General features: G+C 46.2%; 1 protein-coding gene across 5 annotated transcripts in view; it reads right to left on the bottom strand.

Moving 5' to 3' along the window:
* The window catches only part of TRADD (TNFRSF1A associated via death domain), a 293,800-nt gene that overhangs the window by 196,791 nt on the left and 74,639 nt on the right, over positions 1-22,370 (bottom strand). For all 5 annotated transcript variants that reach the window (XR_004539247.1, XR_004539248.1, XM_033942436.1 and 2 more), the window contains exon 3: positions 13,541-13,821. Coding sequence is in view for 3 of the 5 variants with exons in the window: in XM_033942436.1 (XP_033798327.1) it covers positions 13,541-13,821 (281 nt within the window). In the remaining 2 variants the exon portion in view is untranslated. The remainder of the gene's footprint in view (positions 1-13,540; positions 13,822-22,370) is intronic.

The following is a 22,370-nucleotide window of genomic DNA, read 5'->3' as shown; positions in this document are numbered from 1 at the left end:
AAAAACTGAATATCCCTGACAATACCTGTGGGAGAAATGAAGAGAATTATGATTTCCTCCCGACGGATTACAGGGAGTAAAGCAGGTTGGCAAGCACCACACCTGAGAAGAGATCATCCCGATCTATACCAACAAGAATCCAGCCCTTGAAAGGACAGCCGCTGAAGAACCTCGAGGCTGCATCCGCATCCAAAGACAGGGCCAAAAGAGACCGGCACTCAAACTCTGCACCAGCAGAACATGTATAAAGACTCAAATGAGATCATAAAGGATGCCCGGCACTGCAGCCAAACCAACCCGCACCAGCAGAGAGCAGGCATGCACCAGTACAGAGAACGCATTGCACAGGCTGGAATGACAGGCACGTGCCAAAAATGAAGTGGCCACCACCACTCAGCTACCTGAGGATACTAGAAAAGAATATTTTGAATAAGAACAGCCTCCTGCATCTGAATATTCACTCCCCAGCCTTAGGGAGGGCTTTGTTCAGGTAACCTGCGCCACGACAGAATCTACCTCAGGCTGTTCAGACCTACCAAAGAGAAGTATTCAGGAGATATGCAGAGACATAGCTGTAGCAGATCGGAAAACGCTGTTCTGAAACCTGTCTCAGGATTTGTGGACGGAAAAGGGAAAAGGCACAGAAGAACAGATCAGGACCGAAGCCTGGAAAGTGAAAAACCCAAATGGAGCTCTTATAGAACACCAGTCGTAAAGAGGTGGACAGAAGACTGCTGAAAATGCGAAGAAGGATCAGAACCTCCAAATCCAGATGCTCATAGAGGTCGAGACCAGTCTCAGCAAAGGCAGCAGCCGGATCCAAATTAAATACAGTGGCAGGAGACAGAAGAAACTGAAAATCTGCATGGCAACTACTGCAATCGAAATCTGGCATGACCAAACAAGAGAGCCCTTGAAAGGAAGCCGCCACCGATGCCATATACCAAAAAAGTCCCTACGTGCCCGCCAGCTATGTCAAATGAGTAGGTCTGAGGAAACACCGTTCAGAGGAGCCGAATAAAATTGGTGAAAATGCTCACTCCGCAACAAGACTCGGAATGCAGGCGAACTGTGCCAGACTCTAGAACGGCCTCTGGGTGAGATTTTCTTCAGAAGGTACGAACCCAGGCTGCTCCCCAGCCCAAGAGGACACGAAGGTGAAGTCCAAAACTCCCACACCCCCTCCCCCAGCGCACTACAGTACATATTTCAAATTTGTTGATCTGGCGCCCATCCGGCGCAATGTCCAAAAGCAATAGATCGAGGGGCTTATGGGGCAGAATTTAAAGTTAGAAAAAAAGATCGATTTTAAAATCCAAGATGGCCGCCATCAAGAATTCACACCAAAAGCAGAAAAAATAAACATCCAAAAATAAAAAATAGCAATTTGGGGTTTGAGGAGGTGGGGGACCTGAACCCTACCCACAGAAACTGTGACAAACGGGTTTTAAAACGTTTTCCAAGCCAGCCCCGAAGTTCCTATAGGAAACAATGGAGTTACTCACAGAGTTGATGCCTTCTGTTTTTCAGCAGCTGAATGGAGAAACAAGGACTTTTCTGTCCCAGAACAGCTACAAATGCCCAGGAATGGAGATCTATGGAATGCCACCTGGCCAGAGACCACCCCCAACCTCCGCTTCCACATTTCCTCTGCCACGCGGTTGGGGGTGGGAAAGGCAGCCTGCGCCCTGAAACCTGGGTGGGTTTCTGTCCAGATGTACTCAGCCTGCGCTAGAAACCTGTGACTGTGGGGTACTCCCCAGGCACTTCCAGAAAGTGGCACATAGCAGGCTGGCTTCACAGATCCACCTGAGTTTCTCAGTGAAGCTGCAGTCCAGCTCTGCAGGACTGTGTCCTTTTCTCAGATAGCGGACCACTGGGGAGGGTCTCAAGGCACTGAAGCTACTGAGAAATTAAGTTTAAGCTAACTTTAATCGAAAAAATAAGAAACAGAAACAGAGCAACAGCAAAAGACTTCTGCCCAGATTGCTTGCATAAATTGAAAACTGATTTTACAACCAGGGGGAGTGCACCATGTGTTCTGAAAAGATCTGAATTCCTGCAATACCCGGATTGTGGGTTGAGATTGAGCACCTAGCATATGAAATCAGGAAGGGATGTAACAGAAGGTGTGTTTCTGCTCCTGTAAAATTTTTGATCCATTCAATTCAAGGCCCTCCTTAACATATAATTCTACATCTGCATCTGCATCTGAGTGACTAATAAACCCAGGTATCTAAAAAGGACCATCAAAAGGGAACACATACAACAGAAAGATAAAATCCCTCCCTCCGAGGGCAAAATAGACCACAACAAATAAGCACAATCCCCAATGGACAATCGTAGAAAGTCATCTGATAGAACCCTCTCCTCCAAAATCCAACCCTCCCCAATCCCCCAAAAAACCTTCCCCATGAACAACAAACACTCCTGCCTCCACAGGAATACTAGAAAAAAAGAGATGCAGTCACGATTACATGCAAACAAGCTCCTGAACCCCATACAGACCCCAATAAAGCTCATCTATGAGCATCATAATACCAAGAAACCTGGCATCAAAGAAATCACCAGTAGATAGGCCAAATGGACACAGTCCCCCACATACATGTGCATGACAAGAATTATACAGTAAAGAAGTCGCTAGGCTTTAACAACAGTCCAAGAAAAGCATAGACCAGAGGTCCAAAAGTCCAGTCAGGAGCTGGCCACCACAGTAGAGTCAGGTAGTGTTAATAACGTCCCTAGCCACTGATACAGAGTCCAATGTCATCAATCTCCCAGAATGAAGTGGAGCTTATGCACGAGCAGGGAGAAGTCGGGAGGCGACAGTGAAAAAACAAATCAGCAGCTGCATATCAAAGTGAGGGAAGGAGCAGAAGGACAGGAGGAGAAGGCAGGCGAGAGGGGCCAGCGGCGAGAGGTAGCTCCGCCCACCCCTCTGACATTGGCGCTCGGATCCGGAGCTCCCCCTTAAAAGGTGAGGGGCCAATGGCAGAACACCGCACAAGTAGGGAGCAGGGAGAAGTCGGGAGGCGACAGTGAAAAAAGCAAACCAGCAGCTGCATATCAGAGCGAGAGGAGGAGGACAGGAGGAGAAGGCAGGTGAGAGGGGCCAGCGGCGAGAGGTAGCTCCGCCCACCCCTCTGATGTTGGCTCTTAGAACCGGAGCTCCCCCTTAAAAGGAGAGGGCCAACGGCGCACAGCCGTTTGGCGCACGTCAAAGGCACACGTTAAAGGCACTCGCCTTAGCGAGAGCGCCTTAAGAAGGGCCTTAAGAAGGGCAAACACAGCAGCCACACCGACAGAGGGGAGACACCAGCAGCCACACCAGCAAGCAGAACAGAAGGTAGACACCAGCAGCCACACCTGCAAGAAGAACAGAGGGGAGACACCAGCAGCCACACCAGCAAGCAGAACAGAGGGGAGTCACCAGCAGCAACACCGACAGAGGGGAGACACCAGCAGCCACACCGGCAGAGGGGAGACACCATCAGCCACACCGACAGAAGGGAGACACCATCAGCCACACCAGCAAGCAGAACTGAGGGGAGACACCAGCAGCCACATCGACAGAGGGGAGACACCAGCAGCCACACCAGCAAGCAGAATAGAGGGGACACACCAGCAGCCACACCAGCAGAGGGGAGACACCATCAGCCACACTGGCAGAGGGGAGATACCAGCAGCCACACCAGCAAGCAGAGCAGAGGGGAGACACCAGCAGCCACACCGGCAGAGGGGAGACACCAGCAGCCACACCAGCAGAGGGGAGACACCAGCAGCCACACTGGCAGAGGGGAGATACCAGCAGCCACACCAGCAGAGGGGAGACACCATCAGCCACACCGACAGAGGGGAGACACCAGCAGCCACACCAGCAAGCAGAACAGAAGGTAGACACCAGCAGCCACACCTGCAAGAAGAACAGAGGGGAGACACCAGCAGCCACACCAGCAAGCAGAACAGAGGGGAGACACCAGAAGCAACACCGACAGAGGGGAGACACCAGCAGCCACACCGGCAGAGGGGAGACACCATCAGCCACACCGGCAGAGGGGAGACACCATCAGCCACACCAGCAAGCAGAACTGAGGGGAGACACCAGCAGCCACATCGACAGAGGGGAGACACCATCAGCCACACCGGCAGAGGGGAGACACCATCAGCCACACCAGCAAGCAGAACTGAGGGGAGACACCAGCAGCCACATCGACAGAGGGGAGACACCAGCAGCCACACCTGCAAGCAGAATAGAGGGGAGACACCAGCAGCCACACCAGCAGAGGGGAGACACCATCAGCCACACTGGCAGAGGGGAGATACCAGCAGCCACACCAGCAAGCAGAGCAGAGGGGAGACACCAGCAGCCACACCGGCAGAGGGGAGACACCAGCAGCCACACCAGCAGAGGGGAGACACCAGCAGCCACACTGGCAGAGGGGAGATACCAGCAGCCACACCAGCAGAGGGGAGACACCATCAGCCACACCGACAGAGGGGAGACACCAGCAGCCACACCAGCAAGCAGAACAGAAGGTAGACACCAGCAGCCACACCTGCAAGAAGAACAGAGGGGAGACACCAGCAGCCACACCAGCAAACAGAACAGAGGGGAGACACCAGAAGCAACACCGACAGAGGGGAGACACCAGCAGCCACACCGGCAGAGGGGAGACACCATCAGCCACACCGGCAGAGGGGAGACACTATCAGCCACACCAGCAAGCAGAACTGAGGGGAGACACCAGCAGCCACATCGACAGAGGAGAGACACCATCAGCCACACCGGCAGAGGGGAGACACCATCAGCCACACCAGCAAGCAGAACTGAGGGGAGACACCAGCAGCCACACCAGCAAGCAGAACAGAAGGTAGACACCAGCAGCCACACCTGCAAGAAGAACAGAGGGGAGACACCAGCAGTCACACCAGCAAGCAGAACAGAGGGGAGACACCAGAAGCAACACCGACAGAGGGGAGACACCAGCAGCCACACCGACAGAAGGGAGACACCATCAGCCACACCAGCAAGCAGAACTGAGGGGAGACACCAGCAGCCACATCGACAGAGGGGAGACACCAGCAGCCACACCAGCAAGCAGAATAGAGGGGACACACCAGCAGCCACACCAGCAGAGGGGAGACACCATCAGCCACACTGGCAGAGGGGAGATACCAGAAGCCACACCAGCAAGCAGAGCAGAGGGGAGACACCAGCAGCCACACCGGCAGAGGGGAGACACCAGCAGCCACACCAGCAGAGGGGAGACACCAGCAGCCACACGGCAGAGGGGAGATACCAGCAGCCACACCAGCAGAGGGGAGACACCATCAGCCACACCGACAGAGGGGAGACACCAGCAGCCACACCAGCAAGCAGAACAGAAGGTAGACACCAGCAGCCACACCTGCAAGAAGAACAGAGGGGAGACACCAGCAGCCACACCAGCAAGCAGAACAGAGGGGAGACACCAGAAGCAACACTGACAGAGGGGAGACACCAGCAGCCACACCGGCAGAGGGGAGACACCATCAGCCACACCAGCAAGCAGAACTGAGGGGAGACACCAGCAGCCACATCGACAGAGGGGAGACACCATCAGCCACACCGGCAGAGGGGAGACACCATCAGCCACACCAGCAAGCAGAACTGAGGGGAGACACCAGCAGCCACATCGACAGAGGGGAGACACCAGCAGCCACACCTGCAAGCAGAATAGAGGGGAGACACCAGCAGCCACACCAGCAGAGGGGAGACACCATCAGCCACACTGGCAGAGGGGAGATACCAGCAGCCACACCAGCAAGCAGAGCAGAGGGGAGACACCAGCAGCCACACCGGCAGAGGGGAGACACCAGCAGCCACACCAGCAAGCAGAGCAGAGGGGAGACACCAGCAGCTGCACCAGCAAGCAGGGAGAAACCACTTCATAAGGACCAGCAAGTGGGCAGCAATGGAAGTAGCGGACAAAAGCAGGATGTTGACCATGCACCCAAGCTTTCATGTTATTTTAAGAGATGGGCTATGGGAGGGAATGGGGTACTTTTGGGTTGGGGTCCTGGATGTGTGTGGAAGGATTATTTTTCAATTTGGGAGAGGGATATTAAGTTCCCAGTCTCTAGTTCTTTTTTTTTCAAACAAAATGGCTTAAAATTTTTATTTATTGAATGTTAATGGACTCAATCATCCCATCAAGAGGAAAAGAAATACTTACCATTCTGAAAAAAACAGCAAGCTGACATATATTTCCTACAAGAGACTCATTTGTCTGCAGTAGAAGCCACCAAACTTGAGGATAGCTGGATCAAACATTGGTTTTTTTTTCTCCAGCGATAGGGAAAAAAGCAGGAGAGGCTATTCTGGTAAATAAGATGATATCTGCTAATTTTGATGGCTTTCATTCTGATCCAATGGGTAGATGGCTCTATATTAATATGACTTCAGGAAATGATACCGACGCTATTCAATGTTTATGCACCTAATACAAATCAGACAGAATTCTTTATAAAACTCCAAGTAATTCTTTCATTCGCTACGTCTAATTTAATCGTAGCTGGAGACTTCAATGCTGTAGTGGATTCATATATGGATAAGTAACCCAGTAGACAACTGAAATCCTTGGGTTTGGATAATCATATCAACACTTGTGGTTTAAGAGATATATGGCGGGTCTTTAATTCTACTGCTCGAGTTTTTACATTTTGTTCCCAAGTACATAAATCATTTTCGAGAATACATTATTTTTTTAATATCAAATCATTTAATTCATCAGGTTGTAAAATCTAGTATTGATCCTATTATTTTAACAGATCATGCAGGTTATTTGGATAAATTATCAATTTACTACAGAAGAGTCCTAACTGTCTGTCTGGAGGTTCAATACACTGCTTGCTGATTCAAAATTTCTTGAGGAAATTCAAATAAAAATTAAAGAGTTTTTTTCAGTTTAATACCTCTGAGGAGATATCTTTAGTAACTTTATGGGATGTCTTTAAAGCAATCTTAAGAGGGCAGATTAAGCACAGTTACTTACCGTAACAGCTGTTATCCAGGGACAGCAGGCAAGCTATTCTCACATATGGGTGATGTCATCGACGGAGCCCAGATGCGGACGCCTCACAAGCAGACTTGCTTGAAGAAACTCGAAGTTTCGAGTCACCCACACCGCACATGCACGAGTGCCTTCCCGCCCAGTGCAGGGCGCGTCTCCTCAGTTCAGATAGCTAGCAGAGAAGCCAACCAGAGGAGTTTGGTGGGTTGTGAGAATAGCTGCCTGCTGTCCCTGTTACGGTAAGTAACTGTGCTTTATCCCAGGACAAGCAGGCAGGTATTCTCACATATGGGTAACCTCCAAGCTAACCAGAATGGGATGGTGGGAGTGTTGGCAATTTAGGAGAATAAATTTTGTAATACTGTTTGGCCAAACTGTCCATCCTGTCTGGAGAAAGTATCCAGACAATAGTGAGAAGTGAAGGTATGAACCGAGGACCAAGTAGCAGCTTACAAATTTCCTCAATAGGTGTAGATCTGAGGAAAGCTACTGAAGCTGCCATTGCTCTGACTTTATGGGCTGTGACTTTACTGTGAAGGGATAATCCAGCCTGGGCATAGCAGAAAGAGATACAAGCCGCCATCCAGTTGGAGATGGTACGCTTAGAAATAGGATGGCCCAATTTATTTGGATCGAAAGAAACAAAAAGTTGAGGAGCAGTTCTATGTGGTTTGGTGCATTCCAAGTAGAAGGACAAAGCACGTTTACAGGATGAGAATGATGCTTTGGAAAAAACACTGGAAGTATGATGGATTGGTTGAGATGAAATTCTGAAACCACTTTAGGGAGGAATTTAGGATGAGTACGAAGAACCACCTTGTCATGATGGAACACAGTGAAAGGTGGGTCAGCAACTAAAGCTTGCAGTTCACTGACTCGTCGAGCGGAAGTGAGAGCTATGACAAACACCACTTTCCAAGTGAGATACTTTAGATGAGCCTGGTCAATTGGTTCAAATGGAAGCTTCATCAGTTGAGTAAGGACAATATTGAGATTCCAAACCACAGGAGGCGGTTTGAGAGGAGGTTTAACATTGAAGAGTCCTTTCATGAATTTGGAAACCACTGAATGAGCAGAGAGGGGTTTCCCTTCAATAGGCTGATGGAAAGCCGCAATTGTACAGAGATGGACTCGGATAGAAGTAGATTTGAGGCCAGAATTGGATAAGTGCAACAGGTAGTCCAAAACAGAAGATAAAGAGGAATGCTGAGGCTCCTTATGATGAGAAAAACACCACGTAGAAAATCTAGTCCACTTTTGATGATAGGATTGTCTAGTGATAGGCTTCCTAGAAGCTTCTAAAACATCTCTTACAGATTGAGAAAACTGAAGAGGAGTTATGTTGAAAGGTACCAAGATGTCAGATGTAGAGACTGCAGGTTGGGATGAAGCAGAGATCCTTGACTGTGTAAGCAGAGAAGGAAAAACTGGTAGAAGGTAAGGCTCCCTGGTGCTGAGTTGAAGTAGAAGGAGGAGCGATTAGAATCATGGTGGCATGATCGTTCCTCAACTTGACCAGAGTCTTAAGAATGAGAGGAAATGGAGGAAATGCGTAGAGGAAGAGATTCGTCCTTTCCAGAAGAAAAGCATCTGCCTAGAGGCGGTGAGGAGAGTATATCCTGGAGCAGAACTGAGGCAGTTTGAAGTTGTGCGGAGCCGCAAAGAGGTCTATTTGGGGGGGTTCCCCACTGTGAAAAAATGTGATGAAGAGGCGAGGAATGGAGAGTCCATTTGTGAGGTTGCAGAAGATGATTCAAATTGTCCGCCAAGCAATTCTTCGCCCCTTGAATGTAGACAGCTGTTGTGTTGTGGTGGATTGCCTAGTCCCAAACTCAGAGCTTCTTGACAAAGGGAGGCAGATCTTGGTTGTTCGTCCGGATGAGGACTACCTGGTAACGAAGAAGTTGTTGAAAAGCATTGAGAGTCTTGAAAATCGCTCTGAGTTCCAACAGATTTATGTGACATTGACGAGACCATCGAGATGAGCGCCCCAAGCATAGGTGGAAGAGTCTGTCGTGAGGACCTTCTGATGAGGGGGCGTTTGAAAAAGCAAGCCTCTGGAAAGATTGGAAGAGAGCATCCACCAACGGAGAGACTTCTTCAAAGAAGGAGTGACTGTTATGTGTTGAGAAAGTGAATCGCAAACCTGTGTCCATTGAGATGCCAGGGTCCACTGAGGAATTCTGAGGTGAAGTCTGGCAAAAGGAGTCACGTGTACTGTAGAGGCCATGTGACCCAGAAGTACCATCATGTGTCTCGCTGAGATGGAAGAGCGGGAAAACACTGTATGACAGAGTTGAAGAAGAGCTTCCAGACGTTGCTGTGGAAGGAATGCTCTGAGTTGGACAGTGTCCAGAACAGCTCCAATGAATTGTAGGTTCTGTGAGGGCTGAAGTTGAGATTTGGGAAAGTTGATTTCGAATCCCAAACTTTATAGGAACCAGGTAGTCCGTTGGGTCACTACAATAACCCCTTGAGATGTGGAATCTTTGATGAGCCAGTCGTCGAGGTAACGGAGAGCTTCCGCTACCACTACCAGGCACTTGGTGAACACTCTGGGAGACAAGGCCAGGCCGAAGGGTAGTACTCTGTATTGATAATGCAGATTCCCCACCCGAAATGTGAGGTATTGACGGGAGGCCGGATGAATGGGGCTATGAGTGTAGGCCTCCTTGAGATCCAGAGAGCATAACCAGTTGTTCTGCTCGAGAAGGGGATAAAGAGATGCCAGGGACATTCAAAATTTTTCTTTGACTAAAAATTTGTTGAGAGCCCTGAGATCCAGAATGGGTTGCAGATCGCCCGTCTTCTTTGGAACAAGGAAGTAACGGGAGTAAAAACCCCTGTTCTGCTGTTCCAAGGGAACTGGTTCGATGGCATGGAGAGAAAGCAGAGCTTGAGCTTCCTGAAGAAGAAGGGCGGTCTGGGATGGATTGGAAGGATACTTACTCTCTTGGAGGAAGCTCTGGTGGAACCTGAGTGAAATGAAGAGAGTATCCTTCTCTGATGATGGAGGTTATGCTCTGTTGTAAACAGTTAAAAAGGCTGAGAAGCCTTAGGTGCAGCAGAAGGTTGGGGTTTCTGTTGCTTCTGAGGTTGCTGTTTTTTTCAGAGCCGGCTTCGGAGCAAAATGCCTTTGATAGATAAGAGCAGGGCGAGCAGGCTTGGCAGAAGCTGGCTTTGGCTTAGGTCTGACTATAGAAGCAAATGATTTCTCATGGTCAGATAATTTCTTGGTGGCTGCCTCGATGGATTCATCAAAGAGGTCGTTAGCCAAGCGGTCTTGAAGCAGTCTTGAAGGTTAGAGTCCATGTCAATGGTACGCAGCCAGGCAAGACGACGCATAGCTACAGAGCAAGCAGCCGCTCGGGCAGACAACTCGAAGGCATCATAAGATGATTGGAGGAGATGCAGACGTAATTGAGAGAAAGAAGCAATGACTTCTTGAAACTCAAAATGCATTTGGTTATCCAAATAATCCAAAAACTTAGGTAGAAGAGAAAGAAGAAATTCAAAGTGATGAAATAAAAATTATAATTGAGGACTTTAGAGGTCTTCATAGCATTTTGATAGATGCGACGTCCGAATTTGTCCATAGTTTCCCCTCCCTTCCAGGAGGAACTGTGGCATAAACATTGGAAGGATGAGATCTCTTCAAGGAGGACTCAACAAGTAGGGATTGATGAGATAACTGAGTTGTCAAACCCATTGCGATGCACAGTTTTATATCTAGAGTCCAATTTTCCTGGAACAGCTGGTATGGAAAAAGGTGTTTCCATGCATCGACCAAAAGTCTGATTAAAAAGCTTATGAAGTGAAAGCTTAAGACACTCTGCCGGAGGTTGAGGAAGATGCATGACTTCTAGATACTCCTTAGAATACTTGGAGCCAGTATCCAATTGAATATTATTATTATTATTATTATTATTAGGTTCTTATATCCCGCCATACCCAGAGAGTTCTAGGCGGTTTACATTCGTTACATTAGGATCCGGTCTGAACCCGGATTTACAAAAATTTTATCGGAATTGCAGGTAGCGCGGAAGGAGTCACAGGTTTATCGTAGTTGGGTTAGAGGATAAAATGGAGGGAGTGGGAAATCAGAAGAGGGGGGGGGAGAGGGAGGTGGGGGTGGGGGGGGTTGGAGTGTATGCGGGGAGTAAGGACTAAGGGTCTTGTTCGCGGAAGAGGTGTGTTTTGAGAAGTTTTCTGAAGTCTAGGTAGGTCGGGGCCTCTAGCATCATTTGGGCTAGCCAAGGGTTCAGCTTGGCCGCCTGGAAGGCGAAAGTTTTGTCGATGAATCTTTTGAGCTGGCATGATTTTATGGAGGGGAAGGTAAACAACTGGATTCTGCGGGATTTCTTGTTGGTGCGATACATATTGAAATGTGGGGAGAGGTATTTTGGTGAGAGACCAAATACTGTCTTGTAACAGATGCAGGCGAACTTGAAGAGGACTCGGGAATCGAAGGGTAGCCAGTGCAGTCTAAAGCCAGATAGCTGATCTGCCAATGCTTTGCCTCGAGAAGGACTCAAGGACGTCGAGGCAGCCTGTGTCGAAGAAGAAGCTTCGACCGGGAAAAAAGCATCAAAGAAACCTGGTGACTTGGATGAGGCAATCGAGACTGGAATATCCTCGAGGTCCGGCATCAGAGACCTTGAACGAGGAGTCGGTGGTCTGGTCGAGGTTAAAGTAGATCGAGGCTTCGAGGAAGATGGTCTGTCATGCAAAGAAGAACGATGTCTGTAAGGATGCCTCGATGAAGGCCTCGAATGTCTGTGAGAACTGTGTCTGGAACCAGATCTCGAGGATCGAGAAGATTTCACCTCGGAGACATAAGCAGCCGATGCCGATGTATGAATAGGACTAGAGGCTGTAGTTCAAAGCTCCAGAGGCTTGGTGGAGGAACCTCGATGCACTCTCAAAGACTCTGCTCCTTGATTAGTGTGAGGATTCTCATCGAGTAGTTCGAAGCTCCAGAAGCTTGGTAGAGGAACCTCGATGCACTCTCAAAGACTCTGCTCCTTGATTAGAGTGTGAGGATTCTCGTCGAGGCACTCGCAAAGAATCTGCTCCTTGCTTTTCATGTTTGGATGCCAGACCAGATACTCGCAGAGACTGCTCCCTGCAAAGAGTGTGGAAGTTCAGACTGGGGCAAAGGAAGCGGCTCAACCTCACGGAAGTCTGCTGAATGCCCAGGCTGGATAAGAGGAAGCAATTTGGGTCCCATGGTAATAAGGAACTGTATAAACTGCTTCTCTAACATGGTCTGGAAAGAAGCCGGCAAGGATGGATTCGCGTCTTGAAACCGAACCACCTGCTTTGGCTGAAGGTTCCTTTGAGGTAGTGAGTGTGTTTTGACTTAGAAGTCTTAGACACTTTAATCACCACCGGCGGAACCGACTGCTGAGCTATCTGACCTGAGGAAACAGGGGAAGATACAGCAGATGACGTCGATGCAAGAGCCGCTGCAAACGATGAAGGTCTGATGAGGCTCGTGGTGGAAGCAGCAGGCGCAGGAGTCTCGATGGAAGTCGAGGCCGAAGACGCCTTCGAAGTCGAGGGATTAGTAGGAGACTCCATCTCGAAAAGCTTATCCACTAGAATGCAATGACGCTTAAAAGCACGAGGCAAGGCACGACCTAGGATTATGTTTCGGCCCAAGGCACTTGAGGCAGCATCCTTGAGGGTCCGTAAGAGAGATCGCGCGCTGATACTTGCTACACCTCTTGAAGCCCTTAGCAGGCTGGGACATAGACGGAAAAATGGCTGCGGCCTGTCCCGGAAAACGAACGGAAGAAAATTTTTTTTTTAAAACTAAAATAAAAGAAATAAAATAAAACAGCGATTCGTGAAGAAAAAAAAAACACAAACCGCGATTGAGAGAAGGCACAAAGTTAACAAAGTTAAACGCAGAGAGTCAAAGACGGACTTCTCGGCTCCGTGGAAAACTGAGAACTGAGGAGAGGTGCCCTGCGCTGGGCGGGAAGGCACTTGCGCATGCGCGGTGCGGGCGACTCGAAACTTCGAGTTAGTAAATCTGTTTGTGAGGCATCTGCATCCGGGCTCCGTCGATGACATCACCCATATGTGAGAATACCTGCCTGCTTGTCCTGGGATAAGCAGAGGATCCAACAAACGAGAAGACAAACAAGAGCAAAGTTTTTGTGGAATAGAAAAATATGTCTGAAAGAACCAAAATGGTATCTCTGCAACAGTTGAAACCAAATTAGACTGAGGAGGAGGAGTGAACCAGTAGCTGCACAAAAGTCCTGTGAATGCTCAGAAAAGCAGCCAGTGTATCCCTGAACACTGTACAAGCTATCCCTGTCAGCACCACTAGATAATATCATCCATTTGTGTAACGTAGCTCTAAAACCTATTTGGTCTAATAAAAAAGTGTTAACCACGGCTTAATTGTTGACCTGTATTCCCTGTGAAAGAAGACAACTAAATTAAAATAAAAAATAAACATTAATTTACATTACCTTTTCCTTGTTGATATATTTTAAGCAACCATCTTCATCATCCAGGATATTATCCAACTGCTCACTACCCACCTTCAGTACCAATTTTACTGGTACCCTTAACATAGATAAGACAATCTGAAGCTGATTTTGGAGAGACTGATGCAATACTCCATTCCGATAACTCTGAAGAAATCTACGACATGGATCTTGGTGACAGAATTTGATGTAGACAATCAGTTGAGGTTTGCTGCAATATACCTTCAGTATATCAACAGGATACGTGCTACCTACTGTTGAATCTGGCAGAGAGAGATCAACAATAACCAAGGCATCAGGACACAGACATGATTTTTTTTTGTAATATTTTAGGAATCCCACCTTCAGTTTTAATGAATAAAAAGTTCATTTCTTGTAAATCTTTATTAGTATGTTTCGTGTATATGGTTTTACTCAGTTCTCTCAACTTTTATCAGTTATTTGAACAGCAATTTTTCAAAGAACTGACTTAGAGGTAGAGGACAGTGCAGCACAGTCTGATTAACACCAGGAGAAAGAGGCAATATCAAACAGTATGGCCCCGCCTGAGCACACCACTGGGAGGAAAAATGCTATGGCTCTGCTGAACTGATATGGGAGCGACTAAAGGAGGAGAAGAAAGGTGAGGAAGGGGAAAAGGAACATATGCAGTGAGGGAAAGAAGAGGAGAGAATTGGCTGCATCATAACAGAGTTCTGTGTGAGTAAACAGCAATTTACTCCACATTGCAGGTGAGTCAGTGGGAGAAACCCTAATAGTTAGTGGCAATAAACGAAAAATTATTTCTTCTAAATCTATACTTTATTCCAGGTCACTTCAGCAGTATCTGTAGAGGACAAAGACAAGAGAGAGAGAGGGGTACGGGGACACTCCCCAACAAATAAGTCTAATTTGTTCATGTCAAGAAATGCAAAACAGCAACAAGTAAATGTAATTGAATCAGGTCATTAAATATTAGAAACCAGAACAACAAAAAAACAATACTATAAGGAGACTCAGCCTGCACTGACAGAAGGGGTGTGCCCTGACTAGAGACTCCTCAAAACAGAGTGTGAAACCCATTCTGATGGCATTCTTATAAAGGCTGGTCAAAAAACAGAAATCCAGCTTACCAGTATTTGGCAAAGCAGACAGCTCCAGTGGGATCAGATGCTCTGGCTCCCTTGTCAACTTCACTTTCTCATGTAGGGACCGATTACGCTGTAGGGCAGGGTTGCCGCAAAGCGATTTACAAGAAAGAAGAAGACTAGTGGGACATAACAGAGCAATTCTGAAAATTAGGGGGGACTGAGCCTGCTGCCAAAATAGAGGCACTAAGGGCCAGATTCTGTATAGGACGCCCAGTCTCAGAACCTGCCTACACCATGATTCTCTAACCAGCATCTATGTCATAAGCATCGGTTCGAGAATCGGGTTGCTGCTAAACTGATCTCTCCCCTTCCCTAACCCTAACCCCTCACCACGAAGACTACTGGCAGGAGAGATGCCAGTCCCTCCTGTTGGAACTCCCTTACACCCAAATGTCTGCAGCATAAGGAATGCCTTATGCTGCAGACCACAAGAGTGGATATCCTTCCTGCTGCCACCACAAGACATCTCCCAGCAGGAAGGATATCCAGTCCCTCCTGACAGAACCCGCCCCCCCAACCCACTCGCCCAACATATCCCCATGCAGGAGGGATGCCTAGTTCTGCCGGTAACCCATCACCTCCTCTGACACATCCCCCAGCAGAAGGGATGCCCAGTCCCTCCTGCCGGAACCCTACACCCCCCTGACACATCTCCAGGCAGGATGGATGCCCAGTCACTCCTGACGGCAACCCACCATCCCCAAAGCCCACTCGTATCCCCCCAAGTACTTTATTGAGTTGGATGGCTGGAGAGATGCCTACTCCCTCTGGAAGGCAGGCCTTCCCCTTCCTGGTGCATCGTGGGATGTACCGGGGAGGGGTCTAAGGCCCTGATTGGCCCAGGCGCTTAAGGCCCCTTGTATACATTCTGGGATGCACTGGGAGTGGCATTCCTCCTAATGGGGGGATTTCTTGGGGTGATGGTGGTAGGAGGAATTGGGTACTCCTCCTGCTGTGGACATTCGGGGGGGGCAGCTTCGGGGGTTCTGGCAGGAGGGACTGGGCATGCCTCCTGGCGGTATCTTTGTGGGGGGAGGGCACTAATCCGATCACGGCAGTTCAGAGAATGTATGATATCATCACTAAAGAAGAGAAAAATACTCTGCTGTCACTTCAAATGGATAGAACTGAATCATCAGGCGGGCTGATAAATGTGGCGCTATTGTGCTACTGGATAGGGAAATGTACTTAAATGAAGCCAATAAGCAGTTAATAAATATGAGATATTAACTACGGATACAACTGATAATCTATTAGGTAAGATTAATAAAACTACAAACAAGGCATAAGATAAAGGTTATTTAACTAAAAAAGAATTTCACTTTTTGAATGTGTTACATCTGAAGATTCCAGTCTTTTATCTTCTTCCGAAAATTCATAAGTCGATGGCAAACCTCCCAGGAAGACAGATTGTATCTAATAAAGAAGCATTACTCGAAGTACTCAGTATATGTAGATAAATTTCTGCAGAATTTTGTGAGAGAATTGCCGCTGCTGGGTCAGACTAGTGGCCCATCATGCCCAGCAGTCGCTCTCGCGGCGGCTCTTAGGTCAAAGACCAGTGCCCTAATTGAGTCTAGCCTTACCTGAGTATGTTCTGGTTCAGCAGGAACATGTCTAACCTTGTCTTGAATCCCTGGAGGGTGCTTTCCAGCCTCTGGAAGAGCATTCCAGATTTCTATCACTCTCTGGGTGAAGAACTTCCTTACATTTGTACAGAATCTGTCCCCTTTTAACTTTAGAGAGTGCCCTCTCGTTCTCTCCACCATGGAGAGGGTGAACAATCTCTCTCTACTAAGTCTATTCCTTCATTATCTTGAATGTTTCGATCATGTCCCCTCAGTCTGCTCTTTTCAAGGGAGAACAGACCCAGTTTCTCTAGCCTCTCACTGTATGGCAACTCCTCCAGTCCATTAATCATTTTTGTCGCTCTTTTCTGGACCCTTTCGAGTAGTACTATGTTCTTTTTCATGTACGGCGACCAGTATTGGACGTAGTATTCCAGGTGGGGGCACTACAAGGCCTGGTACAGTGGCATGATAACCTTCTCCAATCTGTTTGTGATCCCCTTCTTAATCATTCCTAGCATTCTGTTCATTTTTTTGCCGCCGCCGCTACACATTGCGTGGACGGGCTTCATTGACTTGTCTACAAGTACTACCAAGTCTCTTTCCTGACGGGTTTCTCCGAGTACTGCACCGGACATCCTGTACTCGTGCACTTATCCACGTTATCCACAAAAGATTTCTTAACACAGCTAAATAAAGTAACAGTTGAAGAAAACGTTTTGCTGGCGAGGATGGACGTCTTCTTTATTCCACAAAATAAAGCACTAGATATTTTATACGAAATTCTTGATCAAAGAAAGTGTCCCCATTCTGTTCTAGAAGAGGTATGCAGGCAGATTGATAGGCTTAAAAACAATAAATCCCCTGGACCAGATGGCATCCATCCGAGGGTAATCAAGGAACTGAAAGGGATTATAGCTGAACTGTCAATCAAATCTGTTGATCAAATCAGGAAGGATTCTGGAAGACTGGAAAGTGGCGAATGTTACGCCAATCTTCAAGAAAGGTTCAAGGGAAGATCCAGGAAACTACAGAGTCTGACCTCGGTACCGGGAAAGATGGTAGAGGTGTTGATAAAGGACTGCATCATTGACCACCTTGACGGATACAATCTGATGAGGACCAGCCAGCACGATTTCAGCAAAGGAAGATCTTGCTTGACAGACTTGCTGCACTTCTTCGAGGGAGTTAACATGCAGATAGAGAAGGGTGGCCCGGGCGACATTGTATACCTGGATTTTTAGAAGGCATTCGACAAGGTCCCGCATGAACTACTACTTTGAAAAATTATGAGCCATGAAATTGAGGGTGAAATACTCACATGGATTAAAAACTGGTTGGGGGATAGGAAACAGAGAATGGGGTAAATGGACAATAATTGGAGTGGAAAAGCATCACGAGTGGAATGCCGCAGGGTTAGGTGCTTGGACCCGTGCTCTTCAACATATTTATAAATGACCTGGAAATTGGTACGACGAGCGAGGTGATAATATTTGCAGACAATACGAAGTTATTCAGAGTACTGAAGACGCAGGATTGCAAAGACCTGCAACGTGACATAAACATGCTTGAGAAATGGGCCACAACATGGATAAGTGTAAGGTGGTGCGGTACTCGGAGAGACCCCCCAGGAAAGATTTGGGAATACTGGTTGACAAGTCGATGAAACCGTCTGCGTAGATTCCGTACAAACGTAAGGAAGTTCTTCTTTTCCAAGAGAGTGGTAGAAAACTGGAACACTCTTCTGGAGACTGTTACAGGGGAAAACACCCTTCAGGGATTCAAGACAAAGTTATACAACTTCCTGCTGAACCAGAATGTACACTGATAAGGCTAGACTCAGTTAGAGCACTGATCTTTGACCTAAGGGCTGCAGACTGCTGGGCACAATGGACCACTGGTCTGATCCAGCAGCGGTAATTCTTATCTTATCTTAATTGATTCTTGAATTGGCAACAATTGGCATGAAAGAAAGTATTTTTTATATTTGAAAATACTATCTTTCGTCAAAAATCAGGGATAGCCATAACTATGGCCCCATCAGTTGCCAATATATTCATGGCTAAGTTTGAATCGGTATGGGTGTACACCTCCACCTACTTTCAAAAGTTATCTTTTTGGGTTAGATACATCGACGATGTCTTCTTTATGTGGAAGGGAACATACTGAACTGGAAGACTTTATTGTATATTTGAATTCTTGTCATGTCATGTAAGATTCACCCATTCATATAACCCTTTAATGATATCCTTTTAGATGTGAGCATCAAGATATGTGAAAATATATTCCAAATAGAGGTCTTTAGAAAGGGCACGAATCAAAATTCAGTACTACATTTCTCGAGCTCTCACCCAGATTCTTAATAGAAAAGTCTTTCTTATTCACAATTTCTGCGATTAAGAAGAATCTGCTCCTTGAGGGAAGATTTAAGTGTCAATCTATTGATTTGAAAAATGGAGTTATCTAGAGAGGGTTATAAGAACTGATGCGTGGGATGAACACAGAGGGTCTAGAATCAGAAAATAATAGTAAATATTTAAGAACTAAGGCCAGTACTGGGCAGACTTGCACAGTCTATGTCTGTATATGCTGATTGGTTGAGGATGGACTGGGGAGGGCTTCAATGGCTGGGTGTAGATGGGCTGCAGTGAGCTTTGACAGAGACTTCAGTAGGTAGAACCTAAGCACAGTATCGGGCAGAGCTTTGGATCCTTGCCCAGAAATAGCTAAGAAGAATTTTAAAAAATTAAATTGAATCAGTTTAGGCAGATTGGATGGACCATTTGGGTATTTATCTGCCGTCATCTACTATGTTTATGTTACTATGCCTATAAAAGAGCATATTATAATAACAGACACTGATCAATTATGCAAAAGCTCTTAACTCTAAAGATTTTTTTTTCCTTAGACTAATAACTGTATCTATATTAGACTAATAAGTATATTTAAATCAGATTCGTGATAATACACTATAAGATTGGGAAATTGGCATTACTCACCAGTGGAGTTATAGTTGTATTGTAGAGAACAAAAAGATGGTCAGAGAGATGAAAACTGTTCGGACCAAGGACCGCAACACCAAGTCCTGCTCCCTCGAGCCGAAAGAAGCAAAAAAAGGAAGCCGGACTTTCTGATTTATGTTGAAAGCATAAACCACTTTTGGAAGAAAACATGGAACAGTGCGCAGCAACACACCAAACACCAGAACCCGTAATACACAGAAAGGGATCCCAGCAGGAAAGAGCAGGTGGAGATAATGGCCACCAGATATACAGTCTTGATTGTAAAATCCATGAGGGATGCCTGCTCTAAAGGCTCATAAGGCAGATGAGCCAGAGAGCTATGAACTAGGTTGAGATTCCAAGTTGGACAAGGAAGGCGCTGCGAAGGACGAAGCCTCAGAGTGCCCCACAGAAAATGGACAACATCTGAATGAGCTGCTAAGGAGCCCCTCAGCAAAGAAAGATCAGCAATCTGCACCTGGAGAGAAGATATTGCCACGCTTTTCATCAGGCCATCTTGCAGAAATTCCAGCATTGACGGAATAGATGGGTCCACCTGTCTCAGGACGAACCACGCCTGATAACATCTCCAAGCATAGGCAGCCACTGTGGATTTCTTCTTGCTGCGAAGCAACGTGGCAACCACTGCTGAAGACTAGCCCTGGCTAGTTAAGGCCATGCGGTCAATAGTCATGCCGTAAGACCAAAGTGGTCTAAACCCTACAGCAGGGGTGCCCACTAGTGCTGCCCGATTTCCGATTCAAATCGATTCACCGATTCACTTCAGGTGAATCAATTTGAATCGATTTGTTTTTCTAAAAAATCAGCCTTGCCGATTCGGTGGGGGAGGATCAGTCAGGAAGTGCTGCAGCACTTAGGCGCTCTTTGCAGCGTCCTCCAGTTTCCCCCGTGGCCTCCCGGTCTTATCTTTACCTAGAGGCACGGATCCTGTTTAAGTTCTCCTGTTTATGTTACAAATCAATATTTGGCCTAGCCCCCACTTACCTCGTTTCCCACTTCAATCTGGCCAGTTATCTTAGACCCACACGAAGAATACATCTGTTCTCCTATCTGACAATAAAGGCCTGCCACTACAAAAGATTCTTGGACAGAACTCTTGCCTTCTAGGCAGGCAAATGGAACGATTGGCTTAGTAACGTTTTTGCGCTCTCATCATCCTACTTCAATTTTAGAAAACTGGTAAAAACGAGCTTGTTCAATCGATTTGTTAACTAAGAATCTTCTCAACTCTGCTTAATCAACCAATATCCCTAATGATCTAAACAGCTTTCATATTCCTTCTTTATGTAAGATTTTATAACTCTCATATTCCTTCATTATGTAAGATTGTATTGCTGACTTTGATTGTAACCTCTTCGCTGACTTTAACTGTAACCTCTTCGCTGATTGTCCAGCGCTTCTTGCTGTAAACCGCCTTGAACTTCTATGGCTTTGGCAGTATATAAGAATAAAATTATTATTATTAATTACAGGATCACTACAGCAGCACGTTCCCTGTGCCGTGATCCTGCCCCTGACATCAGAGGAGGGGCAGGATCGCGGCCTCTGTGCTACAGAGGCCGTCTTTTTTGCCTTCATGTTTTTTCACGTTTTTTTTTAACCTTCATTCAATTAATGCTCTTGTAGCAGTAAGTGCCTGAGTTTGTGCATGTCCTGTTCGTATAGCTTATAGTTTTATTAGTATTTTTCCTTAATGCTTTTACTTCATGCAGCTTCATTTGTGTTTTAGTAATTTTAGTCTTTGTTTTGTTTGTTCAAGAGACTATTTGCCTTACATTATGTTTGGGTACCTTTATGCCTGTAATTAAATACATGCATTCTCTGGGGTCTGAGCACACAGTATTGGTTCAGACTGTAGAAAGGCTGTGGTCTTATCACTAAAAGAAAGGCATGGCACTTTTAGTTTTTTACTCCATCTTAGTATTTTTATTAAGTGCTCCAGTATTTTTAGCGCTGTAGTTCGATCATGCATCGTTTTGTTAATTTCATTTGATGAAGTGTGCCAGCATTAGTAAGTGCTTCAGCATGCTCAAGTTGTCTTTTAAAGTTAAATTAGCACTTGTCTGTAACATTTTGGCTTCATGTAGACTCGTCTGTGTTTGAGTAGATTAATTGTATTGTTTTATCTCTTCAGAGATTATACTGTCTTTCCACTGTATAGTACTTTGGAGCCTATTAAATGTGTTGTTTTGCACATGATTTTAGAGAAGACATACAGTTTTTATAGTTTCTATTGGTTGCAATGAAAGCCCTCTATGCTTTCAATTTCATTTTGTATTTATGCCGTTTTGGAAATGCATATCATGATGTGTTTTATTTTTATTTAGAGTACGATTTGAGTGACCTGCAAATCTTTTATAATTTGTACATATATTAACTGGCAGACTCTTAAGGTATGCTATTTATTTGTTTTTAGGTTTCTTGTTTAGTTTGTCAATTTTATATTCAGAGTATATGACCTATTTGTTATGTATTTATTCTGTTCTTATTTATCTTGAATGCTTTTTGAACATATTTACATTTTTATACATTAGTATGTATGATTGGTGTTGCAATTAGTAATTTATTAGTGCTGTCCTTTTATTTTGTATGCAATGTTTTAAATATGCTTATTATACATATGTCACATTATTTCTTAAGAACATAAGCGGTGCCCGCCGGGTCAGACCATAGGTCCATCCTGCCCAGCAGTCTGCTCCCGCGGCGGCCCAAACAGGTCACGACCTGTCTGAATCACCAGAAGGGGCCCCCTTGCCACCTTGGTTTCTCATTGAAGTCCTATCTTCCCATCGAAGTCCTAACCCTCTGGTCTTGCACATGCACGACCTGGTTGGGTTTCTATACTTATTACCTGGTTAACTTTCTATACTTGTGTTACATCCCAGCACCTCTCTCAGTATCCCACGATCCCTTTATCCCTCAGGAATCTGTCCTCTTGATATAAGGTGTTGGTTCTTTATATGCATATCTTTTGATCATTTTATTGCATGTTATTAATATGGTTATGCATTAAATATGCACGATTTTATATATATTTTTAATTGATTGGTGCTTTCTTCTTTTATTCACCGATACATATATGTTTATTGCT

This window comes from Geotrypetes seraphini, chromosome 4 (assembly GCF_902459505.1).
Source record: "Geotrypetes seraphini chromosome 4, aGeoSer1.1, whole genome shotgun sequence".
Classification (NCBI taxonomy): Eukaryota; Metazoa; Chordata; class Amphibia; order Gymnophiona; family Dermophiidae; genus Geotrypetes; species Geotrypetes seraphini.
This window is presented reverse-complemented; position numbering and strand designations above follow the sequence as displayed.